At 48.0% G+C, this 15,538-nt stretch overlaps 1 protein-coding gene across 1 annotated transcript; it reads right to left on the bottom strand.

Annotated features, from left to right (window-relative positions):
• Positions 1–892: 892 nt before the first annotated feature.
• Positions 893–8,608, bottom strand: NTSR2 (neurotensin receptor 2). Its single transcript, XM_040224779.1, has 4 exons — positions 7,985–8,608; positions 4,799–5,048; positions 2,689–2,779; positions 893–1,416 (listed from the first exon to the last, which is right to left on the bottom strand). Exons 1-4 carry the CDS (start codon positions 8,606–8,608, stop codon positions 1,158–1,160), a joined length of 1,224 nt encoding a protein of 407 aa, XP_040080713.1. The 3' UTR covers positions 893–1,157.
• Between the last annotated feature and the right edge of the window lie 6,930 nt (positions 8,609–15,538).

Genomic DNA, 15,538 nt, shown 5'->3' with positions numbered 1-15,538 from the left:
TGTGTGTGTGTGCACATGGTGTGTGTGTGTGCACATGGTGTGTGTGTGTGCACATGGTGTGTGTGTGTGCACATGGTGTGTGTGTGTGGTGTGTCTGACTGTGTGTGTGTGGTGTGTCTGGTTGTGCCCACATAGTGTGTGTGGTGTGTCTGTGATTGTGTGCATGTGGTGTGTGTGGTGTGTCTGTGATTGTGCACACCTGGTGCATGTGGTGTGTCTGTGTGATTGTGTGCGTGTGGTGTGTGTGCACAGGTGCTTGTTCTGACATGAACCAGGTGGGTGATGGTGGATCAGGAGTTGGACTCAGTTCGGAGAAAGAACAACACAGTTCACCAGAAAGAACCTTTTCTGGGTCTTTCTATTCTGCACCCCAGTGTTCTCTTCCTGCCCCTTCGCAGGCCTGTGGCTTCAACAGCTTCTAGACACTCATAGGAAAACCACACTTTCTCTGTGGGCTCAGGCCTCGCAAGGCTGGTGTGTCAAGCCTGTGCAGGCAGGGGAAGGGATGGGGTTTGTGGAGGACTGGAGAGAGCCTGCCTGGATGAGAAGAGTGGAAGTGCAGCTCTTCTGAACACCATGCTGGCTGGAGAGCGTCTGCAGTGCTGTCCTTCAGAGCAAGTGGACATGCAGGCCAGAGAGGAGGGGGCAGCTGGTGACCGCAGGCTCTCCGAAGCGCATAGAACACCCTGGTAAGGTGAAGAGCTGCTCCCTTACTGGGAAAGACTAGAGGATTTTACTATGACTTATGTGACCTAACAATGCAGTCAGCTCTGGGCACTGTTGATTTGTCATTTGTGGAAATTCATGGGACGTCTGAGCCCACAACCTGTAAAAGCTGGTGGACTTCTAGGAGAGCAGAAAAAAAAAGAAAAAATAGTAGTAACAACAAAAATAATGGCAGCGAAAATATATTCTTTATTGTGCTCTAGGCACTAAGCATGTAATCGTCAGACAGCATGAAAAGATGGGTATTATTCATCTCCTTCATTCAGATGAGGAGACTGAGGCTAAGAGGGGCAAGTGACTTGCCTGCAGGTACACAGCTGGTCAGAGGCAGAGCTGGGTTCCCTTTAGGTCCCCCTGATCATGCGGCTTGAGTTATTAGTGTTGAAATTGCTGAGCACTAGAGGGCTAGGAAGTCAGGGTTGTTCTGCTCATTATTCAATTTCATCCAGGCTGGGGGTCCTGGGGGAGGCCCAGAGCTGGAAGCTGTACCCACTCAGGCGTGGCTCTGGGTTCCCTGGGGGGAATGACTCCATGGGGTGGTGCTCTCGACACAGGGAGCCGAGGGCCTCCAGGAAGAGTTTTCTGAAGGAGGAGGACACCGCATTGTACAAGACAGGCGTCACTGCCGAGCTGACGTAGAAAAGCGTGTTGGTCACCATGTAGAAGTAGTGATAGAAATCGTAGAGCTTGCTGGAAGGGAAACCCCGAAGGCTGGTTAGAGGGCCTGCTGCCTGCCCGCTGGGTCCTCCCTTTCCTGTTGGGAGCGTCTCCCCCTCCACAGGGCCAGGTCAGGAAGGCCTGCTTCCTACTATCCAGAAGCACGACATGCATTCAAGAAACGTTCCATCAGCACTAGCTGTCCTTGGCTGCCACGCCCCACCCAGCATCGGAGTCCCTGTTCCTGGCTGCCAGGCCCAGCCGCCTGCAGAGTGAAAAGCACCCCTGCTGATGGACAGAGACCAGCGTCCAGGCTCTCGAGACACGGGGAGCCTCGTGCTGCTGCGTGAAGTCAAGGAGATGTGGCCTCATGAAGGGGAGAGAGGCATTCTGAGAATTCCCTGGCCGCCTTGGGAAGGGCTGCACCTGTGTGCATGTTGGTGTGTGTGTCTGTGTGCATGCTTGTGTATGCGTGCACTTGTGTGTGCCCTCTCATATATGTGCACAGGTGTGTCTGAGCTTGTGCATGTGTGTGCACACTTGTGCATATGTGTGAGGGCACGTGTGTGTGTGTTTGCGTGTGTGCACGCTCATATATGTGCACAGGTGTGTCCGAGCTTGTGCATGTGTGTGCACACTTGTGCATATGTGTGAGTGCACTTGTGTTTGTGTGTGCACACTTGTATGTGTACCCCTGTGTGCCTGTGCTTGTGCATACGTGTGCATGTACTTGTGTGTCTGTGTGTAAGGGAAATTGCAGCTCTCGAGAACCAGTCATCTGTTGACACAGCTATTTCCTTGGAGGCCACATAAGATCTCTCTCCTCTCAGATGTCCAACTTCCGCTTATCATCAGGGTGCAGTGATCTCCAAAAGGAAGAGGAGGGATTCTCAGCTTGGGTTTTCTCCCATTGTGTCATGAAATGGGTGTGCATGGTCTCAGCTCTAAGCAGCCTCTGTTAGCTCGTGGAATCCCACCTCTGAGGCCTCCTCCCTTTCTCCCTCCTTGTGAGAACATGGCCTTTGCCCTGTTCCCTACCTGCAGGCAGCTTTCCATCCTGGAGTCAGGAGGCTGGAAGCCTTGACTGCCACTCACATGGCCTGAGCAGTTCAGAGAGTTTTCTAGATGATGCTTGGTTCCCCACCCTGAACTGGAAACTTTTGGGATAACAGACTGGGCAGGGCCAGCTAGAATGGAGGCCAGAGTTCTGGAGAGGCCAGCAAGCAGGGGCCTCCCCTGGAGAGCGCAGGCAATCCCAGCCCCAGGCCCCGCCCCCCGTGAGCTGGGGTTCCTCCCCTCACTCACTCGGTCCACCGTTCGTCAGGGACGTAGCAGTACATGAGCCTGCGGATGTGGTACGGCATCCAGCAGACGACGTACACGGCCACAATGGCTCCTGCAGGATAGGTGGGGAGAGAGACAGACAGCGAACACATTAGCAGTTATGCAGCTCTGGGCGGCGGAAGCTGCCCGGGGTGACAACAGCGCTTCCCGAGAGCTTGTTCCTGGAGTCTAGGGGTTGGCAGGAGACTTTGAGGTTATCTGGCACACTCTTGTCTGGAAAGAGTGAAGGTGAAAGTCGCTCAGTCGTGTCCAACTCTTTGCATCCCCATGGACTATACAGTTCATGGAATTCTCCAGGCCAGAGTACTGGAGTGGGCAACCTTTCTCTTATGGAGGGAGATCTTCCCAACCCAGGTCTCCCGCATTGCAGGCAGATTCTTTACCAATTGAGGTATTAGGAAAGCCCCACTCTTGTCTGGATCTGTCCCCAAACCTGCTGTTACCCTGTCCTCTGAGTGAATGTCCACTTTAATTCTAACTGGTCAACATCTATAACCTCCTGGTCACTAGAATCTACCCCCAGCTCAGGGCTGGATATTCCCCCTTGGTCGTCTAACTACATAGATGTGTGTGCATGTGTGCCTGCTAAGTCGCTTCAGTCATGTCTGACTCTTTGTGACCCAATGGACTGTAGCCCGCCAGGCTCCTCTGTCCATGGGATTCTCCAGGCAAGAACACTAGAGTGGGTTGCCGTGCCCTCCTCCAGGGGATCTTCCCCACCCAGGGATTGGGCCCATGCCTCTGTGTCTCCCGCATTGACAGGGTTCTTTATCACTAGCGCCACCTGGGAAGCCCAACTGCACAGAAAATAGAACTCAAATATCCTGCCTTACAAAGCCTCTCCCCTCCTGTATCCCCTTTTTCTGGTTGATTGATGGCACCACTGTCCGTCTGACACCCAAGTCATAAGCCAGGGAGTCTTCTCTTTCCAGTACCCCCAAGATGCAGCCTATTAAAAAGTTACTCCCTAGCATCTCTCCTCTCTCCTTTTCTCCCCAACTTCACTGTGCCCACCCCAGGGGACCACATCTTCCCTCCATTGGACTGTGACAGCGGTCTCCTAACTGGCCCTATTGACCTCAACTTCTCCTCCTTCCTTTCCCTCCTTCTCCTCCTGCCCTGAGTGGCAAACCCATTCTCTAATCCACTGAGGTCCCTGGACCAGCAGCATCCACCTCAACTGGGAGTTTGTTAGAAATGTACACTGTCACACCCAGACCAGACACATCAGAATTTCTGGATGGGGACCCAGGGGTCCACGTCTGACAACTCTCCCCAAGCATTCTTACGTGCATGGAAGTTTGAGAAGCACTGAACAGCCTATCCTGCAAAACTGCCAAGCATGTATATCTCAAGAGCATGTCCGCCTGTCATTCCTGGACCCCGGCTCTTTCAATGATGGCCCATTGCCTATGGAAAGAAGTCCAGGCCCTTCATGTGCTGCTTCTGCTACTTGGCACATCACATCACGCTTAGCTCTTGTATTTCAGTCCTGTGCACAAGACTGTGACATACACATGGCAGCAGAGATCCTGTCCCTCCATCCTTCTGGACCTTGTGTGTGCCTGGATCACACAGGTGCGTGGAGAGACCTCTGCTTTCCTGTGCCTTTAAAGTTGCCCTTACAGAGCCAAGTTTGCCCAGATATGTAAACAAACAAACACATAGATCAATGTCGCATCAGAGAAAGTGGAGAGTTAGTGGGGAACTGGATTTGGAGACCTAGCTGGCCTGCGTCCACATGCCTGGTCAGCAGGTCCTTAAATACATCGGTTCCTTGTGTCCATCTGAACAACCAGACTCCCTGAAAAGCAGCCAGGCGTCTGCTTGTCTTTGTGTGCCACCTCCTGGAGCCGATGGGGCGGTTAGTGTACACAATTTCCATTCCTTCTTTTAATTATACTACTGTACCTTACAGAAGCCTGTTGGTAATTGTATAACTCCCCAGGGCACAGAGAAAAATGAGACCTAGACAGAGGCAGGAATTAGCTCAGGGCCATGTGGCCAGGGATTGGTGGAGACTGCCCTGGTCTGGCCCTTCCACTCCGGGCAGGGTTACCAGGAACTTAACTGAGAACTTGGATGCTGCGCCGGAGGCCACGGATCCGGCGGGAGTCCTTGTGTCTCACCAGGGTGGCCTGGTCCCCCAGGGCCAGTGTCTTCCTCTCCTCGCTCATTAGCTCCAGGCGGCTGCGGGCAGAACTGCCTGCAGCGGGAGGGGACGGCACCTGGGAGCAGAGGGCTGCCAGGTGGCTCACGGTGACCCCATTCAGGAAAGCGGTTAATGCCAAAGGGAGCACGAAGGACACCAGCACATTCACCTGGAAAAGGTGATTCCAAGGGTTATGGCGGTAGCTCCAAGGCTTGGTGACCGCTGGTCCTCAGGTGTGCCCAAGGGCCCAGGAATCTGCAGCAACAGGAGCGGGGCTGGGGGTGGGGGTGGGGGTGACAGCGGATTCACAGATGCTGAGAAAATTCTCAGAAAATAAGGAGAGCAGTGAAAATAGAAAAGACAAGAAAACAGGGGATGTTTAGGATGCTCACTGTCTAAATAATAGCCATGCTGGAAAGAAAAATAGAGAAAACAGTGGAGGAAATTATAATGTAGGAAAAAAAACACATTTAAGAAAGTTTTCCCAGGGCTTCCTTAGTGGCTCATTGGTAAAGAATCCACTTGCCAGATGAATGGATAAGAAAGCTGTGGTACATATACACAATGGAATATTACTCAGCTATTAAAAAGAATGCATTTGAATCAGTCCTAATGAGGTGGATGAAACCGGAGCCTATTATACAGAATGAAGTAAGTCAGAAAGAAAAACATCAATACAGTATATTAATCCCTGTATATGGAGTTTAGAAAGATGGTAACAATGACCGTATATGTGATACGGCAAAAGAGACACAGATGTAAAGAACAGACTTTTGGACTCTTGTAGGAGAAGGTGAGAGTGGGATGATTTGAGAGAATAGCATTGAAACATGTATATTATCATGTGTAAAACAGATCACCAGTCCAGGTTCAATGCATGAGACAGGATGCTCAGGGCTGGTGCACTGGGATGACCCAGAAGGATGGGATGGGGAGGGAGGTGGGAGGGGGTGTCAAGATGGGGAACACATGTAAACCCATGGCTGATTCATGTCAATGTGTGGCAAAAAAAAAAGAAAAAAAAACACTACAATATTGTAAAGTAATTAGCCTCCAATTAAAACTAAATAAATTAATTTTTTTTAAAAAAGGAATCTGCCTAGCCAGTGTAGGAGACACAGGTTTGATCTGGCAGGATCTCACATGCCACAGAGCGACTAAGCCCATGCACCACAACTATTGGGGCTCTGCTCTAAGCCCAGGAACCACAACTACAGGACCCATGTGCAGCAGCTACTGAAGCCATGCTCCCTAGAGCCGTCACTCTGCAACGAGAGAAGCCACGACCGTGAGAAGCTCACATATGGCTATGAGGGAGTAGCCCCTGCTTGCCACAACCAGAGAATAGCCCATGCATCAGTGAAGATGCAGCCCAGCTATAAATCAATAAAACTGTATTTTAAAAAAATTTTCCCAAAATTGAGGGATGTGAACTTCTAGACTGAAAGGCGTGTGGGTGCTCAGAACAATGGATGAGAATAAATCCACATCAAGGCACGTTCTTATGACATTTAGCACCTGGAGATAGATAGAGTAGTTCTCCAAAGCTCCCAAAGGGATAAAACAGGGCACGCACAAAGGAGGGGAACCAGAATGGCCTTCAGTTCAGTTCAGTCGCTCAGTCGTGTCCGACTCTTTGCGACCCCATGGACTGCAGCACGCCAGGCCTCCCTGTCCATCACCAGTTGGCCTTAGACTCACTCAAAGCAATGAGGAAGCTAGAAAATAATAGACTGATGCTTTACAATTTGTGAGGAAAAACAGTTTCCATCTTGTAATGTTCTGTCCAGCCATACTGTGAGAAATGAGAGGATAAAATGAAATATTTTCAGACACATGAATTCTCAAAAAGTGTTTTTACTGTCTATGGACATTTTCTCAGGAGGTTACAAGAGCATATGTTCCATCAAAATAAGCTTGTGAACCAACATAGAGGGAGACCTGGGATCCCCAAATTGGGCATCCCCCAGAGGAGCAGAAAGATGGGGTAGCATTGGCAAGGTGCTGGAGCAGAGGAGAGGCCTCCAGGCATGATTGAAATATACAAGATGAGGTTGGTTGATTACCTGATGGGACTCAACGTATTGACAGGGTATTGATACTTCTGGTGTGTGCATGCTAAGCCGCTCAGTTGTGTTCAACTCTTTGCAATTTTGAAAGCAAGGGGAATGCTTTCCTATTGCGTTTTTATTCCTATTTCCACAGGAATTTCCATATTTTATTCCTATTTTCCATATTCCTGTTAAGACTGCAATTGATATATATATTTCTTTTGAAATCCTTCATTAACATTGAATGTTTAGGCCTTTTTTTCTATCTGTACAATGACCCAATAAACTAGTTGTTCTTGTCATGGGGCTAAAGATCACTAGTTTGGGTGATAATAGAAAAGTAGAAGACTGGGTGGGTCATGAAATCTACAATTTTTTACCTGCCCTCCAGGTAATTCTTCTACCCAATCATGTTTGCTCACCACTCCTGGAAGACTGGGAAGACTTCAGAGTCAATCTTGAGTTCAAATCTGGAATTCTCTTTATTTTTTTATTGAGATATAATTGGTTTACAATACTGTTAGTTTCAGGTATATAGCAAAGTAATTCAGTTATACATATATACATATATATTTTTCAGATTATTTTCCATATAGGTTATTCCAAGATATTGAATATAATTCCCTGTGCTATACAGCAAATCTTTGTTGCTTGCCTATTATATATATAGTACTTTTTATCTGTTAATTCTATAGTCCCAATTTATCCCGGGTCTCTCCCTCCCTTTTCCCTTTGATAACCATGAATTTATTTTCTAGGTTTGAGGGTCTGTTTCTGTTTTGCATTTAGTCATTTATATTATGCTTTAGATTCCACACATAAACGATATCGTGTAATATTTGTCTTTCTCTGCTCAGTATGATAATCTCTAGGTCCATCCGTGTCGCCACAAAATGGCATTATTTCATTCTTGTTTGGACTTCTCTTAGTGCTTCCCTTTGGCCAAGTCTCTCCCCAAATCCTTTGTTAAATCGGGCGGTGAGACCCAACTTTCTGACTGCTCTCTAGCGTGAGAGATGAAAACACAGGCGGTGGGGTCGCTCCTCCCGCTTACCTGGACGAAGACCTGCAGGGTGGCTCGGCTCACCAGCACGGTGCACACGCGCGAGGCGGGCTCCGGGTCCCCGCCCGCCGTCTCCAGCTCGTGCTTCTGCCCCATGATGACGGCCATGGGCAGGGCCAGGCCGAGCGAGGCGGCCCAGACGATGGACAGCAGGCGGCGGGTCTTGCGCGGAGTCAGCAGGCTTCGGGCGCGCAGGGGCTGGCACACGGCCAGGCAGCGCTCGGCGCTCAGGCTGGCCACGCTGAGCACCGTGGCGTAGGCGCACAGCTCGCGCACGAAATAGTAGGCGCGGCAGCCCAGATCTCCGAAGACCCAGGGGTAGTGGAACCACACGAAGTTGTAGAGCTCCATGGGCACGCCGACCAGCAGCAGCAGCAGGGCGGAGAGCGCCAGGCTGAGCACGTGGCAGCGCAGGCGCCCCGGGGGCCCGGCCCGCGCCTTCAGCACCACGTGCACGGACAGCGCATTGCCTGCCGTGCCCAGCGCGAGGATGAGAGAGTAGAGAGCGGTGAACAGCACCTTGGCCCAGAGGCGCGTGTCCACGCCCAGCCGCGCGTCCAGGCTCAGCGCGGGCCCGGGGCTGGGTCCCGGGGCCCGCGGGCTGCCAGTCTCCATCGCGTTCCTGAGACTGCGCTCCCTCCCTCTCCCTGCCCGGAGACTGGGCGAGCTGCCCTGTTGGCCAGCGCCTCCCCTCCTCTCTGGGAACCTCCAGAATGGGAGGACACGCCCCGCGAACAGTGCCCCAGAGCCGGCGGAGGACCGCGAGGGTGAGCCTGTTAGCTGCACTCACGTTTCTCAGTTCAGTTCCCTGCGGGGGAAACACGTGCTGGATGTGGGGTGGGCTCATTTTGGGGGGACCTGAGAGACAGTGAGTTGGGCCGAATGCCTCCATTTACTAGCTGTGTGACCTTGGGCAAGTTATTTTTTGTCCTCTCAACCCTTTCCTGCATTTAAAAAATACCGACCCTGCAGACTTTCTGTGAAGATTGCTGGGTGAATCTGTGTGCAACTCTTTACCTGTGGCATAAGCAGGCATCCCACAGGCGCCATGTGCTCTGCTGCTGCCTGGGTACCGTCCCAGGGCAACTGATCAAGAATTTGCCCACGTCAACATTTCCCAGGTAGCTCAGTGGTAAAGAATCCACCTGCAATGCAGGAGACTCAGGTCTGATCCCTGGGTTGGGAAGATCCCCTGGAGGAGGAAATGGCAACACACTCCAGGACTCTTGCCTGGAAAATGCCATGGGTAGAGGAGGAGCCTGGTGGGCTATAGTCCATGGGGTCATAAGAATCAGACACGAATGAGCATGCATGCAACATTTTGCAGCTGTTATTCTTAGACAAGATCTCTTTCATCTTCTTGCTAAAGGCTGTTTCAGTGCCACAGTAATGTTCTCAAGGAAGTCCTCTGTCAGCTGCCCCCACATGATATTTGCTTTTCCCATCCTTTGAGGACGTCATGCTCAGGAGCAGTATGAGAAAGTGGAAAGAAGTATTGAACATGTTTTAAAGCCTTCCATAGGTCTCTTTCTTAACCCCATCTAGAACACGAGAACTTAATTCACTTATTTAAGTTTTTTTGGCTGCACTGGGTCTTCCATTGTTGTACCCGGGCTTTCTCTGCTTGTGGCAAGTGGGGGGCTACTCTCTAGTTGCGATGTGCAGGAAGGTGAGATGCAGTTAATAAGGGCGTAAGGAAGACTCAGCACCAATGACACATCCAGTGGGCTCTCCCTACAGATGTGTGCAGAGGGCTCAGGATTTCTATCTTCACCCAGGGGACTAGAGGAGAATGATTGATATGCCCTCTGGTTGTAAATCCCATACCTGGTCCCTCTAAGCTGAAACTCTGAGAACATATCCGTGTGTGGATGCTTTGGGCCTAGCACTTGCTTCTTCAGTACCCACAAGAACTTAATTTTGCCCCTGAATAAAATAATCACTTGTGTTAAGATTGCTTTCAGCCTGTATTGGAAGACTTTGATCTTTGATATCCTCCACTGTCTAAGTTAGAATCAAAATCTGGGCTTCCCTGTTGAGTCACAAAGTGAAAGTCGCTCAGTCGTGCCAGACTGTTTGCAACCCCATGGACTTCTCCAGGAATTCTCCAGGCCAGATTACTGGAGAGCATAGCTGTTCCCTTCTCCAAGGGATCTTCCCAACTCAGGAATTGAACCCAGGTGCCCCACATTGCAGGCAGATTCTTAACCAGCTGAGCCATCAGGAAAGCCCAAGAATACTGGAGTGGGTAGCCTGTCCCTTCCCCGGTGGATCTTCCTGACCCAGGAATCAAACTGGGGTCTCATGCATTGTGGAAGGATTCTTTACCAGTTGAGCTACCAGGGAAGCCTGTTGGGTCACAGGCCAAGCTAAATTTCTCAATCTCTAATTGTACAGCAAATAATTCAGAACTATCCAATACTAGAGGGTGCTGCTAGGGGTGGCAGTTACGGAAGGGAAGGATTACATGTCCAGAGATGCCAGAGGCAGGATGCTACATTGTTCAGGGCTGTGGTTTGAAGTACTGACAAGGCTTCCTGGCCAGGCAAGGTGTCTCTGGGTCTAGGAATCTGGGTGTTCTGTTTGCTTTGCGTACCTAGATTCCAGACTTTCTTGCCTGTGGCATGTAGGGTCCCATCAAAAGGGCTTCTGCCATGGTTCAACTGTGTTCCCCTTCCCATTGGTTGAAGAATTAACCCCTAGTGTGATTGCATCTGGAGTAAGGAGATAATTAGAGATAAAGGAGATCATCAGTTCAGTTCAGTCGCTCAGTCGTGTCCGACTCTTTGCGACCCCATGAATCGCAGCACACCAGGCCTCCCTGTCCATCACCAACTCCCGGAGTTCACTCAGACTCATGTCCATCGAGTCCATGATGCCATCCAGCCATCTCATCCTCTGTCATCCCCTTCTCCTACTGCCCCCAATCCCTCCCAGCATCAGGGTCTTTTCCAATAAGTCAACTCTTCACATGAGGTGGCCAAAGTACTGGAGTTTCAGCTTTAGCATCATTCCTTCCAAAGAAATCCCAGGGTTGATCTCCTTCAGAATGGACTGGTTGGATCTCCTTGCAGTCCAAGGGACTCACAAGAGTCTTCTCCAACACCACAGTTCAAAAGCATCAATTCTTCGGCGCTCAGCCTTCTTCACAGTCCAACTTTCACATTCATACGTGACCACAGGAAAAACCATAGCCTTGACTAGATGGACCTTAGTCGGCAAAGTAATGTCTCTGCTTTTGAATATGCTATCTAGGTTGGTCATAACTCTTCTTCCAAGGAGTAAGCGTCTTTTAATTTCATGGCTGCAGTCACCATCTGCAGTAATTTTGGAGCCCCCAAAAATAAAGTCTGACACTGTTTCCACTGTTTCCCCGTCTATTTCCCATGAAGTGATGGGACCGGATGCCATGATCTTCATTTTCTCAGTGTTGAGCTTTAAGCCAACTTTTTCACTCTCCTCTTTCACTTTCATCAAGAGGCTTTTTAGCTCCTCTTCACTTTCTGCCATAAGGGTGGTGTCATCTGCATATCTGAGGTTATTGATATTTCTCCCGGCAATCTTGATTCCAGCTTGTGTTTCTTCCAGTCCAGCATTTCTTATGATGTACTCTGCATATACGTTAAATAAGCAGGGTGACAATATACAGCCTTGATGTACTCCTTTTCCTATTTGGAACCAGTCTGTTGTTCCATGTTCAGTTCTAACCGTTGCTTCCTGACCTACATACAGATTTCTCAAGAGGCAGGTCAGGTGGTCTGGTATTCCCATCTCTTTCAGAATTTTCCACAGTTTATTGTGATCCACACAGTCAAAGGCTTTGGCATAGTCAATAAAGCAGAAATAGATGTTTTTCTGGAACTCTCTTGCTTTTTCGATGAGCCAGTGGATGTTGGCAATTTTATCTCTGGTTCCTCTGCCTTTTCTAAAACCAACTTGAACATCAGGGAATTCACGGTTCATGTATTGCTGAAGCCTGGCTTGGAGAATTTTGAGCATTACTTTACTAGCATGTGAGATGAGTGCAATTGTGAGGTAGTTTGAGCATTCTTTGGCATTGCCTTTCTTTGGGATTGGAATGAAAACTGACCTTTTCCAGTCCTGTGACCACTGCTGAGTTTTCCAAATTTGCTGGCATATTGAGTGCAGCACTTTCACAGCATCATCTTTCAGGATTTGAAATAGCTCCACTGGAATTCCATCACCTCCACTAGCTTTGTTCATAGTGATGCTTTCTAAGGCCCACTTGACTTCGCATTCCAGGATGTCTGGCTCTAGATGAGTGATCACACCATCGTGATTATCTGGGTCGTGAAGATCTTTTTTGTACAGTTCTTCCGTGTATTCTTGCCACCTCTTAATATCTTCTGCTTCTGTTAGGTCCATACCATTTCTGTCCTTTATCAAGCCCATCTTTGCATGAAATGTTCCCTTGGTATCTCTAATTTTCTTGAAGAGATCTCTAGTCTTTCCCATTCTGTTGTTTTCCTCGATTTCTTTGCATTGATCGCTGAAGAAGGCTTTCTTGTCTCTTCTTGCTATTCTTTGGAACTCTGTATTCAGATGCTTATATCTTTCCTTTTCTCCTTTGCTTTTTGCCTCTCTCCTTTTCACAGCTATTTGTAAGGCCTCCCCAGACAGCCATTTTGCTTTTTTGCATTTCTTTTCCATGAGGATGGTCTTGATCCCTGTCTCCTGCACAATGTCACGAACCTCATTCCATAGTTCATCAGGCACTCTATCTATCAGATCTAGGCCCTTAAATCTATTTCTCACTTCCACTGTATAATCATAAGGGATTTTATTTAGGTCATACCTGACTGGTCTAGCGGTTTTCCCTACATTCTTCAATTTAAGTATGAATTTGGTAATAAGGAGTTCATGATCTGAGCCACAGTCAGCTCCTGGTCTTGTTTTTGTTGACTGTATAGAGCTTCTCCATCTTTGGCTGCAGAGAATATAATCAATCTGATTTCGGTGTTGACCATCTGGTGATGTGTAGAGTCTTCTCTTGTGTTGTTGGAAGAGGGTATTTGCTATGACCAGTGTGTTTTCTTGGCAAAACTCTAATAGTCTTTGCCCTGCTTCATTCCGCATTCCAAGGCCAAATTTGCCTGTTACTCCAGGTGTTTCTTGACTTCCTACTTTTACATTCCAGTCCCCTATAATGAAAAGGACATCTTTTTTGGGTGTTAGTTCTAAAAGATCTTGTAGGTCTTCATAAAACCATTCAACTTCAGCTTCTTCAGGATTACTGGTTGGGGCATAGACTTGGATAACTGTGATATTGAATGGTTTGCCTTGGAGATGAACAGAGATCAGTCTGTCGTTTTTTAGACTGCATCCATGTACTGCATTTCGGATTCTTTTGTTAACCATGATGGCTACTCCATTTCTTCCGAGGGATTCCTGCCCCCAGTAGTAGATATAATGGTCATCTGAGTTAAATACACTCATTCCAGTCCATTGTATGTGTGTGTTAATCTCTCAGTCATGTCCAACTCTTTGTGACCCCATGGACTGTAGCTGGCCAGGCTCCTCTGTCCATGAGACTTTCCAGGCAAGAACACTGGAATGGGTTGCTATTTCTTTCTCCAGGGGATCTTCCCAACCCAGGGATAGAACCCAGGTCTCCTGATTTATCATCTGAGCCACCAGGGAAGTCCTTATATGGATACTTATCCCCTATGATCTCCTTACTTCCACTGTATAATCATAAGGGATTTGATTTAGGTCATACCTGAATGGTCTTGCGGTTTTTCCTACTTTCTTTAATTTAAGTATGAATTTGGCAATAAGGAGTTCATGATCTGAGCCACAGTCAGCTCCTGGTCTTGTTTTTGTTGGCTGTATAGAGCTTCTCCATCTTTGGCTGCAAAGAATATGATCAATCTGATTTCGGTGTCGACCATCTGGTGATGTTCATGTGTAGAGTCTTCTCTTGTGTTGTTGGAACAGGGTGTTTGCTATGACCAGTGCATTCTCTTGGCAAAACTCTAATAGTCTTTGCCCTGCTTCATTCCGCATTCCAAGGCCAAATTTGCCTGTTACTCCAGGTGTTTCTTGACTTCCTACTTTTGCATTTCAGTCCTCTATAATGAAAAGGACATCTTTTTTGGGTGTTAGTTCGTGACATTGTACAGGAGACAGGGATCAAGACCATCCCCATGGAAAAGAAATGCAAAAAAGCAAAGCAGCTGTCTGGGGAGGCCTTACAAATAGCTGTGAAAAGAAGAGAGGTGAAAAACAAAGGAGAAGAGGAAAGATATAAGCATCTGAATACAGAGTTCCAAAGAATAGCAAGAAGAGACAAGAAAGCCTTCTTCAGTGATCAATGCAAAGAAATAGAGGAACAGAACAGAATGGGAAAGACTAGAGAAAATTAGAGATACCAAGGGAACATTTCATGCAAAGATGGGCTTGATAAAGGACAGAAATGGTATGGACCTAACAGAAGCAGAAGATATTAAGAGGTGGCAAGAATACACGGAAGAACTGTACAAAAAAGATCTTCACGACCCAGATAATCACGATGGTGTGATCACTCATCTAGAGCCAGACATCCTGGAATGCGAAGTCAAGTGGGCCTTAGAAAGCATCACTATGAACAAAGCTAGTGGAGGTGATGGAATTCCAGTGGAGCTATTTCAAATCCTGAAAGATGATGCTGTGAAAGTGCTGCACTCAATATGCCAGCAAATTTGGAAAACTCAGCAGTGGTCACAGGACTGGAAAAGGTCAGTTTTCATTCCAATCCCAAAGAAAGGTAATGCCAAAGAATGCTCAAACTACCTCACAATTGCACTCATCTCACATGCTAGTAAAGTAATGCTCAAAATTCTCCAAGCCAGGCTTCAGCAATACGTGAACCATGAATTCCCTGATGTTCAAGTTGGTTTTAGAAAAGGCAGAGGAACCAGAGATAAAATTGCCAACATCCACTGGCTCATCGAAAAAGCAAGAGAGTTCCAGAAAAACATCTATTTCTGCTTTATTGACTATGCCAAAGCCTTTGACTGTGTGGATCGCAATAAACTGTGGAAAATTCTGAAAGAGATGGGAATACCAGACCACCTGACCTGCCTCTTGAGAAGTCTGTATGTGGTCAGGAAGCAACGGTTAGAACTGAACATGGAACAACAGACTGGTTCCAAATAGGAAAAGGAGTACATCAAGGCTGTATATTGTCACCCTGCTTATTTAACGTATATGCAGAGTACATCATGAGAAATGCTGGACTGGAAGAAACACAAGCTGGAATCAAGATTGCCGGGAGAAATATCAATAACCTCAGATATGCAGATGACACCACCCTTATGGCAGAAAGTGAAGAGGAGCTAAAAAGCCTCTTGATGAAAGTGAAAGAGGAGAGTGAAAAAGTTGGCTTAAAGCTCAACATTGAGAAAATGAAGATCATGGCATCCGGTCCCATCACTTCATGGGAAATAGACGGGGAAACAGTGGAAACAGTGTCACTTTATTTTTGGGGGCTCCAAAATTACTGCAGATGGTGATTGCAGCCATGAAATTAAAAGACGCTTACTC

Source organism: Oryx dammah, unplaced genomic scaffold (genome assembly GCF_014754425.2).
Source record: "Oryx dammah isolate SB20612 unplaced genomic scaffold, SCBI_Odam_1.1 HiC_scaffold_25, whole genome shotgun sequence".
Taxonomy (NCBI): Eukaryota; Metazoa; Chordata; class Mammalia; order Artiodactyla; family Bovidae; genus Oryx; species Oryx dammah.
Note: the sequence above shows the minus strand (reverse complement) of the source record. Positions and strands in the feature narration are given on the sequence as shown.